Genomic DNA, 23347 nt, shown 5'->3' with positions numbered 1-23347 from the left:
TTTCTTTCATATTCTCTTTGGGTTGCATCCATATTGAATGCATCCATAGTTAGTCTTCTACATTTACTCGTTAAACTGGAATAGTAGTGAAGACCTACTTGACATAGAAGTCTTTTGAATTGTAGGCATTAGACAGGGAGGGACATGCAGGAATGCAAATATTACTTACTCTCTTTGTACTCAAGACATTTATAATAAGCATTGTAGCTATTATTAAGAAATGACTTCTCACAGGTTGATACATTAGCTCTTAAAGAGAAACACAGAGGAAAAAATCGTGATAGTGAGGCATCTGAATACCAATTTGTCTTATATGTAGCAGGTTTTTCCTATATAAGAAAAGGTAAAGGAAAATATGTTTTTAGTATATGCCCTATAAATAAAAGGATAAACTCTAAATTTAGTGGGCAGAAATAAAGTTAAGTGCCTACATTTAGGCTTGGGGTAGAGTTGATTTAATAGGAAGACTATTTTTCTTTGGTAAAATACATTATTGTTCCTTGAGCAAATCATATCACATGCTCTTAGGAGTTCAGAAAGATATTTCATCCTTGGAAATACGTTTCACATTTTCAAGTAGCAAATTATTACTTTTTTTGCTTTCAGAGTAGTTTTCCAGCTACATCAGAAAATCCTGGTGGTTTGATTTTACCAGCACTAATGAATGCAGGGTCTGAGAAGCCAGAGAGAGGCCACTCGCCTTCTATCCCTGGTGTGCTTTTAGATACCTGGATCTGTTCTCTGAGGACTAAACCTAATTCTTACTGAAAAGTGTGGGTTGCTTTAATTTTTAAAAAATTTATAGTCTGACTCAAAACATTTTGTTTTTTTCCTCAACAATCTTTTAATTTAAAAGTCTTTAAAAATGCTAATGTTTACAGTTAAGACAATCAACCATTTTCTCTTATCTTTATATCCTAACCTAAACATATTGGCTGTATAATCTCTTGGATGCAGTAACATCATAAGGATGAAAATAGATACAGGTTGTTGATACAGGTTGTGTTTGGGAAAAGAAAAAGTTCAGAGTTGAAGTTATGACACACCATCAGTGAATTCTAAAGAGGAAAGAGTCAGGTTGTCACTTTCTGATCTTGTAAATACGGGTAAGTCCTTGAATTTGGTTGGTTTAGCAGTAAAATGAAAGCAGTGTTACTTACTTTTACTTACTTTAAGGATCAAATAAAATAATGTATTTAAACTTGCTTCAAATTATATGAAATAATAGATAATTATAAAGCACTGAGGTAAATGCAAGGAAAGAGGAAGAGTTGAAAAATCTTCGGGGATCTGAAGACTCAGGTGTGTAAGTTTTTAAATGTAGCCTTAGTGTTGACATGAGAATGATCTAAGATGTAGAAGGAATATCATGTCATTGCAACATGCATAAACCATCTTTTTTGAGGTGATAATAAAAATCTTTGTTTTTGCAGAGTTTCATAATTTACAAAGCACCCTTAAGATATTCAAGTATCTAATCGTTCTGAGTATTATTCAATAAGAAAAGTGATAAAATCATACCAGTTTTGACTACTGATTTAACTTTAAGATTGAAATTAAAATATTCTATAGCAAATGATTTAGTTATGAAAACACAACAAGTAAAGTAAGTGTGCTCTGGTGTTACTCTTAAAATTGAAATTATAAAGTTAGTTTAAAACATTCAGATGAGTTATGCTCTTCTGACCTTTTTTGGAATATTTCTATTTAATTCTCTTCTAGATCTAAAGGAAAGGAAAATGAAAGATTAAAAAAAAGTGGAGATGTCTCCAAGTGTCAGAGTTTGATAGAACAGTATAAATTTGAATTGGCAAATGCTGTTTCCACACATTTGGAGTTTTTTGAACTGTATGGAACATTTGCAAATGTGAGTTTTTAAAATGTTCATGAACAGAATTTTGTAGAGTGGGAAAATTGAATAAATTCAGATTGTAGCAAGTACACATACTTTATAATTTAAATTAAAATTTTGTATTATCTGAATTAAAAGAGTTGTCTTTTTCTAATCGGATTTGCTATTCAAAGGAAAACACTAGTAGAGGGAAGCTGTGTGGTCTGTATTTGAAACAGAAGAGGAATGTTCCTGAAAAGGAGTGTGTAGATCAAATTTTGCTGGGAGAAATTGAGGGCAAGACGAGAAGGGGGCGACAGAGGATGAGATGGTTGGATGGCATCACTGACTCAATGGACATGAGTTTGAGCAAACTCAGGGAGATAGTGATGGACAGAGAAGCCTAGCGTGCTGCAGTTCTTGGGGTCACCAAGAGTTGGACACAACTTAGCGACTGAACAATGACAAGATCAAATTTAAAAACTGAAAACATACTTAAATTACATTAGGTGAGTTTGGAATTTGTAGAAACCATGGATGAATACTTTTAAAATATTCTTTTGCTAATGTAAATAAAGTATGTCCTTTTGTACATGGAACTTCCCTAAATCTATTTGTGCTTAGAAGATATTGATTCTAGTTTTGGGTCACTAACTACCTTTGAAAACTAATTTCAGCTGTAGACTCAGAAGAATGTACAATCATATTTACACAACAAAATAATTGAATAATCTATTATGGGTGGTGGTAGTAAGCTTAACAGGGAACTCCAGACTAAGGACCCTGTTTGTAGAGAATTTCAAATTGAATTTTGTAAGACTTACAAATTCTGAGATTCCTTACAGTAAGAAAGTTAAAAGTTTTGAATCCTAAGATCTAAGTGAACCCTAGTTTAATAATCATCAAACAGGTCTACACCAGTGTACAATCATTTTAGTTCTTTAATTTTTAACATTTCCACTTAGAAAGCTCTGAACTTTTTTTTTAATAGTTTTTTGACGTGGAGTATTTTTTTTAAAGTCTTATATTGAGTTTGTTGCGATATTTCTTTTGTTTTATGTTTTGGATTTTTGGCTGTGAGGCGTGTGGGAGCTTAGCTCCTGGACCAGGACTGGAACCCGGGTCTCCTGCACTGGAAGGTGCAGTCCTAACCACTAGACTGTAAGGGCAGTCCCTCTGTGAGCTTTCAAAGATAAAGTTCTCCCTTTCTCTCCCCTGTTCCTCCCCACAAAAAAAATGTTGAAAGCAATATTAGAAATAGGTGTAGAGTAGACATATTTATTTTAAAATACGCCTACTTTATTCTTGTGGTCTTTTCTCTTATATTCTTTCATTATGTTAGTTCATTTTTTTTTTTTAGCTTTTTCTTGCTCAATTTTTTAAAAATTTATTTATTTTAATTGGAGGCTAATTACTTTACAATATTGTATTGGTTTTACCATACATCAACATGAATCCGCCATGGGTGTACACGTGTTCCCAATCCTGAACCCCCCCTCCCACCTCCCTCCCCGTACCATCCCTCTGGGTCATCCCAGTGCACCAGCCCCAAGCATCCTGTATCCTGCATCGAACCTGGACTGGTGATTCGTTTCTTATATGATATTTTACATTTTTTTTGTTTATCCTAGTTTTCTTGAAAGGCAGGAGAAAAGGAGTATTGAAAAAGGTAGATATAACTAAAGTCAGAAAACGTGGCTTTAGGTGCTGTTCTGCCATGAACTATGGGACTTTGGAGAGTTCTTTGCTTTAATGTCCCTAAAATGAAGGTGTGACATATTCAGTGATCTTTCAGGTCCGCTGAACTGGAAACAGATTCTTTTATCTACTTTTTACCTGTTGATCAGGGACAGGTATTTTAGTCTCACTTTTAGATGGGTAATAAATGACTTGAGGCAGGAGTAAAGTAGGTAAAGGCTGGAAGTCACATGCAGTGTGCTCAAAACTGCCAGACTCTAGAAGAAGAGAAAATTAATTGAAAAAGATGGAGAACAGTGAATGTAATTGGAAAAGATATCTAGAATTTTATAGTACTTGTGTTATAGTGGTGTTGGGAAGGTAGTTACTCTTTCTCCATCCTGCTGTTCTGCTCATTTAAATGCTTTCTTATTAACTTTAATTTTGAAATTACTTAGAATTAAAACTAAAGGCTTTAAGAAGCCAGTAGTTATTCAGTACAAGACTTTAACTTCCTGTATGGTACCTATTTACTAACGAATTGATTCTCTTACTAAGTTCACTGATGCTAGTAACTATATTTTAAAAGTGATTCAGGTGAAGTCCAAAAGAGTGGTTCTCAAACTTGAGCCTGCGTCAGAGTCACCGGACGGGCCCCGGTGCTTTGGTATTTTTATATGACTGTGTATTGAAGAGCTACTAACCATTCCTCCTACTGCCTCATGCAGATCATTAATCAGCATATAAAAATTGTCTTTGTATTAAAGTAGAAGCTGGTACATAAGGTACATTATTTCTGTCATTAAAATTAACTCAACTTGGAGAGAATTATTGCAATAAAATTGAGGAGAGAATGTGGATGTTTAGTATTCAGTGTATATTAAAAGTCTCTTCTCATTGCCAAAAACCCAACCCTCTTCAGTGAAAAATGAGTATGTTTCTAGTATATCATGGGTAGGTAAGGTACTAAAGAATAAGCTACTAATGTGAAGTAATTATATGCAAGCCCTACCCCTTTTACTTATAAAAAGGTGCCCAGGAAATTTCATTGAATTTTAGTGGGTTAGTCAAGAATGAACCTGAAAGTTTTGGAAAGTGAAAGTGAAGTTGCTCAGTCGTGTCCCACTCTTTGTGACCCTATGGACTGTAGCCTACCAGGCTCCTCCCTCCATGGGATTCTCCAGGCAAGAGTACTGGAGTGGGTTGCCATTGCCTTCTCCAGGGGATCTTCCTGACCCAGGGATCGAACCTGGGTCTCCCGCATTCCAGGCAGACGCTTTAATCTCTGAGGCACCGGGGAAAGTTTTGGGGATATCTTGAAATTTGGTTACCACTGTAAAACACTACTGCAAATGAATTGTGACTTACTTGTTGAAAACTAAGCATAGAATAATAAGAACGATATTTATCAAACTATTAAGAAATTTCATATGTTTTCATTTTTAAAGTCACCTAGTGTTTTTCTTAGTTCCCTAACAACTCATATCCCAACTTTCCTATCTTAACTTTTAAATGTAAGTTATGACATAATCAAGCATGTAAGTTAAGCTACTTTTCCCCCTTACATTCTTTTATCATCATAATGTAATGTTTCATACTTAAACATAGTTGAGAGATGCAGTTTGCCTTTTTTTTTTTGAGAATTTTTAATAATAAAACAGAAGAGTCTGTTTGCTTAGTCTTTTTATATGGGGTGAGAGGAATGTTTATTTTGTACAATATAATAAAAGCTATTTTCCATGCTTTCTGGCTAACAAAAACTTTTTGCATTTTATTTGTATCAGAAACAGAAGATTAAAATTAAATTTGCAAGAAAAAATAAACATATAACTTGATTTCATATTGTTTTTGTATCTCTTGAGAAAGAGCCCCCTGTATTTTAAGTACTGCAGTAAGGTTGACAGGAGCTGAAAATGATCAGTTGTAAGATGCAGAATATATGATAATCAAAAGCATATTCTTTAAGGATAGACAGACCTCCATTCAGGGATCTACCACTTACTGTTTCGACTTGAGGAAGTTACTTGACTTCCAGAGGTTCTATGACCTCCTTAAATAACTGGAAATAATAGTAGTACCTAACTCAAAGGGCTGTTTGAATATTTAGCAAGAGACTGCACTTTAAGAACTTTTCATGGTCTCTGCCACATGGTAAATAAGTGCTAGCTTTAATGATAATAGCAGAATGAACATTAGTTATTCTAAGAAAATAGAATCTAATAGAGAAGTCACTGTAAATTCCTAAAATTTTAATCTTAGATGTATAAGCATATATGACTACGTGTAGTATATTAAATTAATTTTTAAGTGCTAAATATTAAGAAATAGAAACGGTCAACTGCAACCTGGTAAGGTTAGTGTTTGGAGTTTTGTAACAACAAAGTTTGATCATGTTGGTTTGAACAAATTATATGAAGCACATAAACTTGGAGTAGAATATTGGTGGCATTTTTAGTGGAGTGGGAAAGGAATTTTTGATAGTCTAATTGATTCTTACGGTAGGAGATGGTAATGAGCATAGAGATTGTGTTGTAAGCATTTTGATTTGGTCAGAACCGATGGCATGAGTGAATGCAGGCACAGAGGAGATTCAGATACTGAGGAGGTAGAGCAGCAGGAGTTTAAATCGAGTCATCTGAAATGAAACCTTGATTTGAAAAGTGGCTGCTACAAGTCACTAGGGGAAAATACACAGCTAACTCTGGTCTTACCGGTCTTTGCTGCAAAGATTATGAACAGGTAGGAAGCAGGGTGATCTGTTTTATGTCATGTGTGTGTCTTCGTGATGAATGGCTCTGAATAGACCTAAGGGATAATGTGAGATCCTTGGAATTCAGTGTTGGAACGGATGCAGTTTTGATGTATATAACCATCCTCTGAGTGTTCTTAAAATTTAGATTCTTTGGATTTATGCTTCATTTTGGAACATCAAGTTTGAATTAATCAAAAGGGTTTTGTTTTCAGCATGTTGTTAAGTGTGAAACAAACTAAGCGTGCAGTGCCTAGAAGCATGTCATCTAAAAATGCTGCTCTAGCAGGTGACGTATTGTAGTTGTGATCAGTTAATGCATGAGGAAACACCTGAAAATTACAAAGCATGATTGAATTTAAAGTGTTTCCAAGAAACTAAAAATTTTAAAAGGTTAGCAGGTTATAAGAATCTTAGGTTTGCGTTCGACTTCATTCTACATTAATTTTTATTATCTGGCAGATAAACCTCTTCTGACAATTATATGTAAGGAAGGTCTCTATTTCTATATCTTATAATATGTTTTAGTCATTTTTTATGATACATTGAGAGTTTCTTGCTAATGCAGTTCCTATCCACAAGACTGTTCTGAATTGTTAATTCTAACTCCTGGAGATCCTGCTAACATTTAAATTACATTGAAGTCATTTTTCAAGTGTATTTCATCCTTTAAAAATTGAAGAACTGCTTTATCCAAGAGAACATCTAATTTAGGTATTCTCTCTGTGTGCTACTGCAGTGTACCTTTACTAGCTATTACATCATGTTGTAATTGTATTACCTTATTTGATTCCCTTTTCTTCTCCTCTCCCTCCTAAATTTGTTGATTGTTTGTAGCTTTATTCCTACTTTAGTGTCTGACATTCAGTGAATTAGAGACTCAGTGCCAAGTTAAATGAAATGGATGAGGAACTGTCAATTTTTTAATTTGTGTAAATTAGAAATTTTACTGTTTTACCAATATAAACAAGGATTATTATTTAAAATACATAATTTGAATAATTTATTGGGTCAGTTGCCTTTTTGATTAACACAGTTCTTGTTCATATGATGGGTGAAATCTCGGAGTGAATTCTGATGGTCTTTGGGATATTTGGTAGTGCTCAGTGGGTGGTAACCTACTGATGAGTAGTTAACAGCCATGTCCTTTGGCTTACATGCTTTAATCTGTCAGGTTATAGTCCTGGCATAGCTGCATGCCCATCATCGTTTCCTTGCTCCCAGGAATATGGAGCACCTATGGTCTGAGGGCTAACAGATGGTCTTGCTTTCCAGAGGACTTTTTTTTTTGAATCGTGAACCCCTTGGAAATCTGATCAAAGTGGGGAACCCTTCTCTCAAGAGAATACTTGTATACTTCTGGGCCAGATGGTTTTTTTACATACATTCTCAGGGAATCTTGGTCTCCTGATCTAGCTGTCAGTCAGTACTTGTCATGTAAAACAGTTAATAACATGAGCCAGTGTAGTAAGTCATCTGTAATGGTAATTCCCATTGTAGGTTTCTTATTTCCTTTATGTTTTGACAATAGACTTGAGTTGATGTTATAGGGAACCAATACAGTTTATTCAGTGTGTACCTAGTCTCTTTGCTCAGTGTCTGGTTTTTAATGAATTACAGAGTTAGTTCAGAATCCATAAAGCTTGCTACTCTCTGACCCGTCTTGTGTAAGTGGGAGGCACCAGTGACAGTGTTAAAATGCTGGTATTATCGGATGAGGCAATAAAGTGGAAGGTGAAAGTAATTTTTGTTTTTAATAATGGTCTTGCTTTAGTCGGGCTTCCCTTGTGACTCAGCCAGTAAAGAATCCGCCCTGCAATCCGCCCTCTGCAATGCGGAGACCTGTGTTCGATCCCTGGGTTGGGAAGATCCGCTGGAGAAGAAAAAGGCTACCCACTCCAGTATTCTGGCCTGGAGAATTCCATGGACTGTATAGTCCATGGGGTCACAAAGAGTCGGACATGACTGAGCGACTTTTCACTTCACTTTACCCTGCTGTTACAGCCACGGTTGAACTGGACCATTAGAGAATTTGACCACACTGATTCAGAAAGAGTCCTAAGAAATCAGTTGCGAGATTGTGTGCTTAGTCAAGTCACTTCAGTTGTGTCTGAATCTCTGCGACCCCATGGACCATGGCCTGCCAGGCTTCTCTGCCCATGGGATTCTCCAGGCAGGAACACTGGAGTGGGTTGCCATTTCCTTCTCAGAAGTAGAATTGCACATATGAAAATTTTGTTAAATTCAGCAAGGATCATTCGCAGCGTTTCTGAATGCTGTTTGTTTCCATTAAACCTAATAAACAATTTAGGATGGATTATTTTTTCTTGCTAAGTTTGCCTAGAATAAACTCTGTTCTCTTAAGATTCAAGGGGAAAAGACATACAAGGGCGAGATAGGCCCAGAGCAATGGAGGCAGTCCCTTTATTTCTACACTGGTTAATACCATTTAAACAGTGCAAGTAGTTTAAAGTGGGATATGATAGGGAAGACAGATGTGGAAATTTTATGATATTTTGTTGTATCGTCATAAGGAATAGTAGAGCTCTGTAGAATTTTGGCATCGAAGAATCATAGCCCAAGTTGCCTTCTCTCCATTTGTTTCTTTTGAACCCTGAAGAGGTGCCAACTATGTTATTTGTTTTTGTTTTCTTCTTATCCCTAATTGTTTTAACTCTGAAATTCCAGTCTCCCACTTTTCAGATTTTTTTTCCCAATCATTTGCAAACATTTGGGACTCAGCCTAGTCACTGTTCTTTACTCTTAACAGCTTTCCATGATTCATCCTTTGAAAAGCAAAAACAAAAACATTATCACTGCATCTTCCAAATTTAGTAAGAAAAATTTTACATTCCATTCATACTCAGTTATAATAAAACATACATTGTGCATCAAAATAATTGCTGTGGTTCAAGATGTAGAGGCATTTGTGAATACATTTGTTCAGAAATATTTTTTATTCACTGAGTATCAAGGCATTACTATGGGCCATCTTGAATAGGGAAACATTTCACTGTATAGAATAAAATAATAATAGGGCTATATGTTAAATTACCCTTTTGTGTATTTTAAATGGATAGCAAAGATCTTGATGTTAGGGTTTTTTTCTAAGGTTAACTGATAACCAAATTAAGTACAGACTTTACAGGATTCCCTGTTTAAATATAATGAATGAAGAGGCGTTTCACTGGTTCACTATTTCAGGGCCCTTTAGTTTGAACCTAGCTGATCAGTCCAGTCTGAGCTCCCACTCTTTTTTACTCACCTTACTACTTACCATATAGTCTAGCCAAAGGGAACTGTTTCCTGGAAGTGCCCCTCCAGTCTCTGGTCCTGAGGTCCTTGAAGACAGAAACCACATTCTGTTTGTCTGAATCCTCCTTGTCCAGCTGATGCTCAACCCTGAATCACATGATGGTTTTAAGTAAATGAACATTGACTGAATAAATGAGTAATGCTTTGTATACACTTTACCTTTGTACCATGTTGATTAAGTCTGAATCCCTAAAGTCCCCCACCAAGACCAACGTAGGTAACTTCTCCCAAGAATGGTCACCAGGACGCCAGTTTTCTCTGAAATATTAACTGTTGCATCTTATGTAGGATTTTTGTAAAGTCAACTATACTTCAATGAAAAAAGCAAATTATATTCAAATTAAAAAAAAATAAAGACAGAGAAATCAAAGTTGAAATTAGTATTGTACTACTGCTCATTATCTTCAGGGAAAACTAACTTGTGAGGAAATGTGTTAGTGAGCGATTTAACTCTGAAAAATTCATGGTTGTTCAGAACTAAAAGCTTGATGCAAAGGAGAAAAAAAATGTTTTATTAACTTAACAGTTTACCATGTGTGGTATAATTACTTTGATATAGGCCTTACCGCATTTCTCCTGTAGGCTCTTTGTACCAGTTAGCTCTTACTTTGAATACTCTTACATGTGTGTCCTTGGACAGTCTTCATCTGTTAAATGGTGACTGTGTTATCTGTACCTTGGATGGTTACCAGGCTCTGATGAGATAAGGTATATAAAAATCAGCTGATGCTCAATAGAGGAAGAACATAGGGCCTGACGGATTTATGACTCTCAGAAATAACATGCAGCTTCTCTGTCTCCTCATCTGACTCTAAGTGAAGCTCCTTGAAGATAAGGGTTAGTTATGTTTCCTTTTAACCTGCCATTTATTTGTATACATTTGATTGTATACATTTAGAATTTGAAGGAACCTATAGAATAAACCTCTTATTTTCTTGTTCAAAATCAAAAATATATAAACACATAAATTAGAAACTTAGTTTTTATAATTGATAGAACACCTTTTATAGTAGTTAAATGGCTAGTGAATGTTGAAAAATAAAGAAGAACCTTATCTCTAGGCTTCCCTTAATGCTATTGGCATTGTTTGTTTTGATTTGAAAACCAGAGCAGCAGAAACAAATCAGCAAAACTACAGAAGACAAGCATTTTTGATTCTAAATGGGGAATCGGCATGCCCACCTCAGGGAGTGTGTGTTGATCCCCTAGGTTTTCCTGTGTTTGTGCTTCTCTTTAACAGAATGTTTCCTTACTCACACCTATGCCCTCTAAAGAGTGAAACTGCTATCTCAGCTCTGAAGAAATGCACAGATTTTCTTTCTTTAACATCACTTGTTCACCCTGAGCATTCCCACAGTAGCCAGTGTGTGTCTCTCACTGTGAAAGTGCTGGGGGTACAAAGGTGACTGTGACTCAGTCCCCGAAACTCACAGGCCCTTGTAATTGCTAACATCCTGTTTCTGAGATGTCTCCTGTCTTGCCAAGTGTTAGTAAATACTTTGTGATGAAAGGGGTTACATGCTTTGGTCGTAGTGAATGCCTTATTCCTGTCTTGTTGACAGAACCAAGAAGTCTTCAATAAAGAAAGTGGTTTATTTAATTTAGTATTTTCCTACCTTATTTGACCATAGGACCCCTTTTTTTGTGTCATATGTTTAATGTCTCAAGGGCTGTAAATGCTCCACAGCCCACAGTTTAGGATCCTGCGCAGATGATTGTGACGAGATGGGTGCACTGAGAGTACCAGGGGGTGGAGAGTTGGGGGTCTTCACACAGGTCATTCCATGTTAAATCAGGTCTTGAATGATGAGTGTACAGAGGAATAGAAGGGCAGCTTAGGTCTAGGCAGAAGGAACAGAACAGACAAAAGCATAGGTGTTTGACAAGGCATGGTATGTTTAAGGAAATTCCAAATAGTTCAATGTCATTAGACTGAAGGGAGGAAAGAGGCTATAGCAGAGAACGATTCGGGGCCCTTGAAATGTATAAAAAGCCTTGAATAGCGTGAATGTGTGAAGCAGGTAGTACTCAGTTTTTAATTTAAAAGTTAATGTGAGGGCTGTTTTGCTTTATATTTAAATTTATGTTAATATAAATTTATATTCTACAGGGGAAATAAAAAACTGATATAACTAGTAAAAGTATAAGATAAACCACAGGGCTAAATAATCTACTGTGTGCTGCTGTTGAAGATTACATATTGTATACATTAAGAATTATGAAGCTTTTTTTTGTTTAAAGTTTCAGGTTAACTAATTTTTATTTTGGAATTAATCCTGGGAGAATCAGCACATGTGAAGACAGAACAATGTGATACTGTTTCTATATTCTTAAATTGAAGTTTTAACTAAGATTTCCATACCATCATTAATACTTATTATAAAATATTGGATAGTGTGAAAAATAGAAAAGAGAAAGTAGACAAATGTATGTCATTTTTTGCTCGACCAATGTATTACTATTTAACATCTTATATATTTATAATAGAAATATATATTTATAATTCTAGTGATCACAGTACTGCTTTTTTACATTTTCCTACATTATAAATTCTTTGTAAGCATTACATTTAAAATCTGTATGATACTCCATTCAGTAGATATACCATAGTTTATATAGTTATGGACAGTTTTCAGGTTTTTTTTAACCATATGGTTTTTATTTTTTTGTTTATACAAGTTTTGTGTGTATAGTTCCAAAATTGGAATTTTTGAGTCAAAAGTAAGAATATGTTTAAAGCTTTTGACGCATGTTATCAAATTATTTCCCAAGATAGCATAATTTATATTATAAATAATATAATTTATATGTCCACTGGGATTGAACTGTTAATATTTCAGTAGGTCTTGAGAGCAATCATTAAAAAGAAAAGACAAAGACTAAAGCAAACTTTGTTGGTCAGTAGTTTAAAAATATGGGTCCATATTGTTTATGGGTATAATAGTAAGCAGTATTCAGTTCATACTTTATGTAAACAAATGTAAGAATTTTCTCCTGATATGGCTTTTTTTATTTTTGAGGTATCCATCACGAATTGAAAAAATTGACTATGAGGAGGGCAAGATGTTGGTCCATTTTGAGCGCTGGAGTCATCGTTATGATGAGTGGATTTACTGGGATAGCAATAGGTTGCGCCCCCTTGAGAGACCTGCATTAAGAAAAGAAGGGCTAAAAGATGAGGAAGATTTCTTTGTAAGTAGCAAGGCTTTCTGTTTGTTAGATATGTAATGATGTATTTTTTAAAGGAATTCTGTTAAATTTTACAAAAGCTTGTGTTTTTTTTTAATTAAGGAAATGCTTGTTTATTATACATGGTATTGATCTTAAAAGTTGTTTAAAATAGGATTTTAAAGCTGGAGAAGAGGTTCTGGCTCGTTGGACAGACTGTCGCTATTACCCTGCCAAGATTGAGGCGATTAACAAAGAAGGTACGTATTTGAAATGATCTGAGAATTAAAATGGGATTTATAGTAAAATTTAACTATATTTCTAATTTTAATTAATGCATGTAGTTGTTACATGTAGCTGTTACTTCTCTTTGATTTATACTTAGTCTTCTAATACTTTTTAGGATAAAAATTTAATTTGTTATGTATTTAATTCGTTATGTATTATATAGAATAAGATGGTATGTAATATGCTGCCTAAGTAGAGTATTTGGGTTAGTAGTTGGTTAAAATTTTTCAGCTTTTTCAGCTTTCAGTTGACAGGCTTATATTATACACATTTTATTTCTGCTTCTCTGTTTCCAGTTTGCTGGCTAAATAATTTTTTGAACATCTTTACCTGAGTGCTAAAGATACAGGAAAATTCAAATCAGTTCAGGTTGGAAGTAAAACACAGTACAATATTTTCTGAGGAAAGAGTATGGAACTTTATCAATATGAGGATTTCCTTTCTTGCATCTTTTTCCCTGCCCCCTTTTAATTAATTTTTGTAGATAATTAATTTTCCTATCAGCCTTTTGTGATATCTAACATTAATACAGAGGAAAAGTTACTGAATTTACCAGATACACAGAAAATAACACAGAAATTAGGTGTGCTAGTGTGGCATAAAACAAGAGAATCTGTTGCACAGATAATTAATTTTGAAACTTGTAGACCGACTAATTTGGAAATGGATTATAATTAATATTTAAATTATTATTGGAAGTATACTTAAATATTTCACATTTCTGACTTCAAATCTCATTTAAATAATAATTGTGAAATACTTATAAGTATATTTTCCAAATCAGTAGTACGTTGTTCTCCTATTACAGTGATTTCTCAAACTCTACCACTCATTTATTCTTTTTACTAAAGAAACACATTGAGAGAATTCCCTGGCAGTCCAGTGGCGAGGACCTGGCACTTTCACTGCTGAGAGCCTGAGTCCAGTCCCTGGTGGGGAATTTTAAGATCCCATAAGCCATGCAGCAGGACCAAAAACAAAAAACCCACATTGATACATTTTTTGTAAGACGAGCATCTAACTTAAGTAAGGGAATACTTACTTTACGTTATATCTTGAAAGCCAAACAAATTAGCTAGAAAAGGAGGGTTGAAGAGGTTTTCTGGCAGAAGAAATGGCATATGCAAAAGAATAGAAGAGAGACATGCCGTTTTTAAGGAACTGCAAGTCTTTGATGTAACTGGAGTGAAGGATTCCTTTCAGGTTTGTAGAATAACAGAAGAGGTGGAGGAAAGAAACAAAATTGGTACATGAAGTGTCTTGTAGTCTTGCTAAAGAATTTAGCTAAGGATTTAAGCTGAAAATTTAACAAAAAACTTGAGAAAAATTACGAGGTAAGAGAAGATAGAAGAAGAAAAAAAGAAAACATTTAAAAAGAAATACAGTAAAAAATGTTAAGTGTGAAAAAGTAAGTTACAGTTGTCTGGCTAGAATTGATGATGTAACTTTACAAAAGCCTTAGTCTAATTTATTGTTTTAGTTAATTGAAATAACAGATATGGCTGTGAGCTTATTACTAGTCACCTGAGGGACATCTCAGTTGTTAAGTTTTCAGGTTACTTCTTTCCTAGTGGGGCCTTTAAATCACTGTTTACTTAAACTTCTGGAAAGCTGTATTTCAGAGCTCACATTCCCATGTCCTATATTGGCTCCTCAGGCGTCTAGTTCAGAGCCTAGCACAGAGTTAGGGAGTCAGTAACAATTTTTGGAAGGAGAAGAAGTAATGAATCCATTTCGTTAGATAATAGGATCTTCCCCAAACAGAAAAAAAAACCATGACTAATTCCTTGCTCCTTGGAAGAAAAGCTATGACAGACCTAGACAGTGTATTAAAAAGTGGAGACATCATTTTGATGACAAAAGGTCCATCTAGTCAAAGCTATAGTTTTCCAGTAGTCATGTATGGATGTAAGAGTTCAACTCTAAAGAAAGCTGAGCACTGAATAATAGATGCTTTCAAATTGTGGTGTTGGAGAAGACTCTTAAGAGTCCCTTGGACTGCAAGGAGATCAAACCAGTCAGTCCTAAAGGAAATCAGCCCTAAATGTTCATTAGAAGGATGGATGCTGAAGCTAAAGCTGCGGTTCTTTGGCCACCTGATGCGAAGAACTGACTCACTGGATAAGATCCTGTTGCTGGGAAGGATTGAGGGCAAAAAGAGAAGGGGGAGACAGAGGCTGAGATGGTTGGATTGCATCACCTCCTCAGTGGACATGAGCTTGAGTAAGCACTGGGAGATCATGAAGGACTGCGAAGCCTGGCGTGCTGCAGTCCATGGGGTTGCAAAGAGTCAGACTTGACCTTGGCGACTGAATGACAACAACCCAAACAGAACAGAATTAAACAGTGCTCTCTGTTTTCATTATGAGAAATTTCTTTAAATGTGCAGAGCTTTGAGACCTTATAAGTGTGAAGCTTCTTTTACAAAGCACATGCATATGCACACGTACGACATACTCAGAAACAAGCCACCCTCCTTTTTTATCCTATCTCATTTGTCCATACGCATGTAATACAGAAATTTAAGCTTACATCAGTGGAAGAATGATGTTACTCATTGCAACCTCTGCCATTTCAAGAGCAGTTTGAGGAAGCCCTTAGTGAAATATTGGCAGATAGAACTTGTTTTTAAACATTTTCTATGGGAGGTATTAATTTAGTGATTTTCCTGTGTGGCCCACAGGCTGAATGAGTCTCCCTTGGTCTCCTGCCACCATCCTTCCCCTCCCCCCTTAAAAAAGGAAGCCCTCAGAGCACTTTGTTCACTGCAAAAGCTAAACAAAACTAACAAATGTGGACATTTAGGTATACATAATATGTCTTGGAGGAGTTGAAGAGAAGGGGCAAATCACTTTAGACTGGAGTGATCAGGGAGGTTTTCATATGATGGGTGGGATTTGAAGAGCTGATCCTTGAAGAGTGGGTTGGAGTTGAGAAAGGAAAAGGCGTCACAGCGGGGAGACTGTCCTCAGAGGCAGTGGGTGAGTGCATGGTCAGTGTGGCGCAGAGTTTGCCCTCATCTGCAGTGCCACGTGAGGAAGGAGAAGGGAGGGGCACAAACGGTGGTAGTGTAAGGGGCACAAGTGGTTTTTCAGTCTCACAGTCTTCCTGAATTCTTCACATTTTTGCTCTTCAGCTGCTCCGTTTCTTTCGTAATTTGGGTTTAGTTCTTTATGTCCATGATTTGTATGTAATGGTAATAATAGAAAGATATGAAATCAATGGTATTATTCATATTACAAAGAAAAGAAAATCTTTGTACATTGATTTATTGGCTTTGATGCCAATTGTTTATACCTCTTTTGTAAAGATCAAATATCTGTTTACATCAAGTGTCACTCAGCCCACATTGGTTTGGTACAGGAAATGATAGAAGAACACTGGGATTTCCATAAATATAAAATCTGTGTAATTTATATGTTTTCTGATGGTACTGACAAGCATGAAAGCATGGAGTCTGTAACGAAAAGTGAGTGTCCTTTGAAATAGTCATGTAAATAGAATCATGAATCCCAACAGCAGGATGGTTTAGTGGGAAAGACACGGGAATCAGGGTTTCGGGGAATGGCTGTGCTGCTGGTAAACCGCCATTGGATGCAGCGTTCCGTTTCACTGGAGGTCAGTGTTTATTGGCACAGGAAGATTGTCATGCCAATGATACGTAAAATGGTGTGTAGCTTAAAAGCCCAGGAATCTGTAATTCTTGTTTGCCAGTTAACTAATATTGCAAAGAAATAATCCTTCCCTGAGAAAAGGAATAATCCTTTCCTGAAATTTTTCTCCCAGATTTTTCTGTTATTTAGAAAGAAACTTTCAAAGACAGCAAATGCTGATTCTTAGAAATATTATTCACTTTTGTAAATAATAATTTATTTTCTTCAGGTATATTATAACATAACTGATATGTTATTTAAACATACATTTGTTATACATTTTAAAATCCTCCAGTAAAAATCAGAGTTATATGCAGCTAACTTATCAAGATGGAATTTGTGCACTCCTTAAGGGAAATCAGAGTTATTTTTACAGTGAAACAGACTGTAAACTCTGTACACTTGATGTGTGTTTGCAGTTACTGCAGTCACAGGGTGTTTATTTGTGTCAGGGCATTACTTGTTTGATATCAGGTGTTGCTGTAAGACTGAATTATATTGTCTAATGATCCTGACTTGCTCCTATTTCAGGAACGTTCACAGTTCAATTTTATGATGGAGTAATTCGTTGTTTAAAACGAATGCACATTAAAGCTATGCCCGAGGATGCTAAGGGGCAGGTAAGAGTGTTCAGCATTCCTAGATTCCCAAAGGGATGTCTTCTTGAATGGTGACTGATAAAATATATATATACTTTCACATATATATATATTTTAAAGTGAACTAATTGTAGGATTATGTGCTGATAGCCCCAAATAGCAGCAAGAAAGAGAAGCTTAGAATGTAAAATCAGTTATACACTTGATTTTTGCTTCTTTGGTTTTAGACCTGCCCAAGTTACAGGTCACTAGTTTCTGTTCCAGGTGAAAGCCCAGCATCCACTAAGCTGGTGTTGTCCTAGCGACCCAGCTGGATCGTGTAACCAGTCTATGGGAAGTGAGGTGAGTGCCTTTTTTGTTAATTCTGTTTCATTTTTCCTGGTATATAGTTATCATTTAGAAAGTTAATTTTTAATATAAAATTTTATATTGAGTTTCTTATCTTCTTCTTTTCTTCTGTAAATCATAGTCATTAATTTTCTTTCAAAAGGCGCTTACCTGACACTCTGTAGGCTGTTTCAGGTAGGGCTTTCTGAGTTATATGATGTAAGCAGTGTATTACATGCTGTCACTGCTCAAAGCAAGAATGAACGGTAAGCATTTGAAAGAGAATCTGGGATGAAGTTAAAACCATAATTCTATTGATTGAATATGTTTCCTGAAATACTGGAAAGAAAAGGTGCCAGTAGAAATTTAAAATGTTTTCTTTTATGTTCTGCTGTTATTTGGGATTTTCAGCACCTGGACCTACAATTAATTTTAAGAAATTGAAAGTGATCTGTAAAAATGTCTAATATGGAAATATGCTACATATTTGTTGCATACCATGTGGTGAAAAATGTCATCTTAAACTGTGTTGAAATCACGTGGTCATTTCCAGTCAAGTGTATGCATTTAACAGACTACCTACTGCTGTATTTGGGATGTAGCCTACCACAGTTGAAACATTATTTTTGTTTTTTGAGAAGTTGGAATGTTTTAAATTACCTGGTTTTCAAAAATGTGGTTTTGACATCAAGTATCAGAATTTTTTTCTTCAATTAATATGGAAATGCAATTTAAAATGGAAACACTTTTGATCAGGAAATTGCTTTGTGTTTTTCTACTTGTATATATAAATAAAATGTTCTCAAGCATTCAGTGATGTGATTCCTTGGTTACTACACAGAAAGATTGATTGAGACATTGGCAACTTAGTTTAATATATACTGTTTAAAATTCTCAATTTTTCTTTATTTTTTTCGCTTTAAAACTGTTATTTTGTTCATTCAAATATTTATGTGATGGCACTAACTTTAAAACTCTATTCTTTCCGAAGTGACACTGAACCAGTTTGGTTTGTGGTAAAATAAGTTATAAAAACTAATTTTTTGGACATAGTGGATGTTTATTTTTAATGAGTATTCTAGTCACACCATGATGTGTGGTAACATTAAAATCAGTATCAAAATACAGACTCCTAAAAGAAAATATTAGTATATTTCTTTTAATTTTGTTTTTTCATAGTTTTTAATTACAAGCACATTAAAGACATGTATGGGATTGTTTTTTATAAAATATCCTTATATTTTGAGTATCTTTTTCCTCACAAGTTTTTGATTTGTTTTCACCTAGGTCATATAATAAATCAGGTGTTGTTTGAACAGTAATAAGAGAATCCAACTTTGCATACTATCTTCTAAGTTTTGAGTCCTTTGAGAATTTCTTTGTAAAGATATACAGTAAAATTTTTTTTGCTTAACCAGCAAAGGATAAGGAATCAAATAAATGCACTATGGGGATGTTTTTCTCTAAACTTTGTGTAGTTTTTTCTCACCTATTCTTTTTCTTTTTGAGGGTGTGCTGATATAAAATTTACACCGTAACTCACTAGTGTTAAGAGACTGGCCAGGTGGCGCTAGTAGTAAAGAACCCCCCTGCAATGCAGGAGACTTAAGAGATGGGGGTTTGATACCTGGGTCAGGAAGATCCCCTGGAGAAGGAAAGGCAACCACTGTAGTATTCTTGCCTGGAGAATCCCATGGACTCAGGAGCCTGGTGGGCTACAGTCCATGGGGTCGCAAAGAGTCGAACACGACTGAGCGACTTGGCATGTTCATAAGGTCCTTTACTATTGTTAGAACTTTTTTTTAATACATTGCTGTATTGGATTCTCATAGCAAATCATTTGACATAGGTATAGCTGGTATTTCTATTTCGCCGTTGAGGAATTCAGAACTGAGAGAATTCAGCAACTCACCTGAAATTTCACTCAACCATAGTGTGCAGAGCAGCTCTGAACTCATACCTGATTTCAGGCAGTGTTCATTCTAGTACAGTGCTCTGTGTTCTCATCTTTAGTTCTCATTCATGGAAGGAGCACACCAGTTATTTTTGATATTGAATCTTTCCAGTTAAAAAATGGAAGCATGAAATAATTGAAGAATTCTTGACTCACACAACTACAGTGATCCCCATGATTAACATGTCCTATGATCAAGAACTGTTTTATCTGATTTCACTTTTGAAGAGTACAACATTAATCTCTTCTATTTTTCTTTTTATTGGAGAGAGAAAACATTTGGGCATGGAATTTTTGCCCTTAGCATCTTTTGGCATTTCTCTTAACAACTTAAAGATTTCCCCACAGTGCAAAACCTAGAATTAAATGCCCTGTTCTTAGTAAGACTGAATTTAGCACTTTGCTTTGCTTGTCTGTTGTATATAATCTTGTTTTTTCTTTCTGCTTTGTTGATGGAGCTCTATAAGTCATTTGCGTTGGTGGTGTTTTTTTCCTTCTACTTAAATGTTAGTCTCAAGGCTCAACTTAGCCATAATACTTAAGTCACCCAGATTGCTCCTTGACCTTAAACCTCTCTTTTCTATTTGTATACACTTTGCCTTTGTTTAATGGTTTTCCTTTTGCTTGGAGAGTCCATTTCTCTTTCTTTGACTTTTTCCCCAGCAGATTCCTCTTTCAGGGTTCAAATCATCTATCATTTCCCCAGAAGCCTGTGTTTTGTTTATTCTCTACTATCTGTCCTGTTACATTGTCTTATAGTTAATTTTATCTGCCTGTCAATTCCTTATGGGAAGGACTAAAGAGGTGGTTCTGAGTAAAACTTGGGCTGGATAATACTGGTGTATCTGGTTTTCTTTGTTAGTTTGTTTTTACAAACTAGAGATATAAAATTTTGTTTCACAACCTTGTCATAATTTGCTTTCTAATAAGACATTTGGGGACATTGTTTAAAATATGGGGAAGTTACATATTGGGTGTCTTCCAGGCAGGAGCAAAAATGTGGTCACTCCAGGCCAGTGGGTTCCTGAGGTTTTCAGCTAGCATCTTCTATCAACTTAGCATGTTTCCTGGCACATCAATAGGGTATTCAATAGGAAATTGGTCAGTGGGAATGTGTTAGGTGCAATCGCATGGTGTTTTCAGTTCATTTCAGTCATGGGGGAGAGAGAGGCTTTTATTTTGTTTGTTTCCCTTTAATGGCTTGTTGTCTTTATCATATATTCTCAGTACTGAACAGCCATCAACTTGATTTGCTTAATGGCCTGTGTTTGTTAATACAACCCATGAATTAACATATAGTTGATGTTGTGAAATTGTTTTTAGTTGCTTGGACTAAGAATACGTGTTTTTAGTTCAAAGTAAAAGAGTAGAAATTATTTAGTCACAAACTAAAAAAAACCTCAACACAGGAACATAAATATTTGCATCTCAGAAGAATGACAGCTAATACAGATTCAGAAAGTTGTAAAGGGAGGGAAATTAAACTAGAGTCTGACAGTGTATACTTTACCTTGGTCAAGTAGCTTTTTTTTTCCTTTACTGGTAATATGGCAAGCTCTTGTGATTAAATGTTATGCAAACTTTAAAAACTTTGAAAAATAATAAAATCATACTTTGACCTTTGTGAAATTGACCTTACTTTGAGTGATACATTCTTCCTAATGAAGAGTAGTCATTTGCTCTGTGGGAACACAGTCGTTTCTCATTATCTGCAGGGAATTGTTTCCAGGACCCTCATGGATACCAAAATCTGTAGATGCTCAAGTCTCTTGTATAAAATGGCATCATATTGCATATAACCTGCTCACATCCTCCCAAATCATCTCTGGGTTACTTATAGCGCCTACCACAATGTAAAAGCTATGTACATAGTGGCCGGAGCATGGCAAATTCAAGTTCTACACTTTGAAACTTTGGAAATTTTTTTCCCCTAAGTATTTTTGTTTTGCAGTTGGTTGAATCCCTGGATGCAGAACCCAAAGATAATGCTGACTGACCGTACATTTCTTTTAATATTTGCAGAATTGAAACATAAGCATTTTTTTCATATTATTTTTGTAATATGTTGCATCACAGAAAAGAAACAGACATTTAAACCCTAAAGTACTAAGGTAGAATGTCATGAGATATTTCCACATTTATCATAGGTTTTCTTATATTTTAAATTTTATTCCATCAAAAGATATTTGTTATTGAATATCAATATAAAATTAAGTATTTTCCCATTTTATGTGAGGTCATATAACTGATTAGATTATTAAATTTGATAATCTAACACATTGATGATCTACCTTGTAAATGTAGTTAATCTGATTTTCATATTTGTGTGCCTGTGAAAGTAGCTTTGAAAATATGATACATGTTTTTTATTCATTAGTGTAATTTTAATTAAGTTTTTAATGCTTCACATGTTTTGTGTTTTTCCTTTGGAGGATTGGATAGCTTTAGTCAAAGCAGCTGCTGCAGCTGCAGCCAAGAATAAAACAGGGAACAAACCTCGAACCAGCGCTAACAGCAATAAAGATAAAGAGAAAGATGAAAGAAAATGGTTTAAAGTACCTTCAAAAAAGGAAGAAACTTCAACTTCTATAACCACACCAGAAGTTGAGAAGAAGGAAGATCTGCCTACATCTAGTGAAACTTTTGGTACAAAATATGTTTTTATGTTCACTCCCCATGGCAGTGGTAAACTCACATAGTGAATTTTCAGATCTTTTGGCTACCTGTAGTTTGAACATACAGTTGAATTATTGGGCTTTTTTCCCTAGCATCATAATGACGGTTAACTTTTCTATCAGCTCTGAAGGTTAATGGTCTAATACGGGTACTTGACAATGGATACCCTCAGTATTCTGAAATAGAAATGAGTTGTGATTTTGAAATTTAACTTCTTGGTAGTGGGTATTGAGATTCTTTTTGTGTGGGATTTTTTGTTTTGTTTTCTTTAACTTTTAAAATGCTTTTGCATGTATTTCAATATATAATACAGAAAAAGCAGTAAGTCATTCCCGAAGCACAACTGCCTTTAGTAGTTAGTTGTTTTTTTTTTTTTTCCCCTAATACATTTGTCTGGAGAAATTTGTGTCTTTTAAAGTTCTGTGTCTAAGCACTAGATTAAAAACACTTAAGTGCAAAGCTTATCTTAGTGTTTTGCTACTTAAAATAATTCATGTGTTTTAACTTTGGATTCTAGATAAACTCTCATATATGTATTCTATTAAAAGTAGGACTTCATGTAGAGAACGTTCCAAAGATGGTCTTTCCACAGCCAGAGAGCACATTAACAAACAAGAGGAAAAATAATCAAGGCAACTCATTTCAGGCAAAGAGAGCTCGGCTTAACAAGATTACTGGTAAACTACAATGATTCTTTTTGTGGGGGGGAATGGAGGGTTTGATTTTATAGTAGTTTGTTTTTAATAAAGGAAAATATATCTTTTGGTTTAATGTAGCTAACTGATTAATAAGAAAAACAGTTGCTTTGTTTCTTTAAGGTCATCACCTTTGGACACCATGGGTTTTTTCTCTCGTGAAATGGAAACAGTATCACCTGTCTTCTGCCTACCTCACAGGGATGTTGTGAGGATGCACGGGGTCATATATTGTAAAATTCCATAGTTTTAAAATCACTTTGGTGGCAGGATTAGTTCTATAAAAATTGAATCATCTGCTTTTGTCAACTTGTGGAGACATACTGTCCAAGGTTCTAAATATTATACAAACATTCTTATTCTTGACTGGTCTCATTAGGGATCATCGGAAAGAAAAGTACTGACTTGAATTCAG

General features: G+C 35.1%; 1 protein-coding gene across 11 annotated transcripts in view; it reads left to right on the top strand.

The window, feature by feature from the left end:
- Positions 1-23347, top strand: part of PHF20L1 (PHD finger protein 20 like 1) — an 80069-nt gene that overhangs the window by 5057 nt on the left and 51665 nt on the right. For 4 of the 11 annotated variants that reach the window (XM_005215334.5, XM_005215327.5, XM_005215325.5 and 1 more), the window contains exons 3-8: positions 12593-12764; positions 12916-13000; positions 17213-17301; positions 17545-17622; positions 21994-22207; positions 22786-22914. In XM_005215334.5, the coding sequence (XP_005215391.1) occupies positions 12593-12764; positions 12916-13000; positions 17213-17301; positions 17545-17622; positions 21994-22207; positions 22786-22914 (767 nt within the window). Of the gene's footprint in view, positions 1-1722; positions 1868-12592; positions 12765-12915; positions 13001-17212; positions 17302-17544; positions 17623-21993; positions 22208-22785; positions 22915-23347 lie in introns of all 11 variants that reach the window. The other 7 variants (XM_005215329.5, XM_005215328.5, XM_005215332.5 and 4 more) reach the window with 4 other exon arrangements.

This window comes from Bos taurus, chromosome 14 (genome assembly GCF_002263795.3).
Source record: "Bos taurus isolate L1 Dominette 01449 registration number 42190680 breed Hereford chromosome 14, ARS-UCD2.0, whole genome shotgun sequence".
NCBI lineage: Eukaryota > Metazoa > Chordata > Mammalia > Artiodactyla > Bovidae > Bos > Bos taurus.
This window is presented reverse-complemented; position numbering and strand designations above follow the sequence as displayed.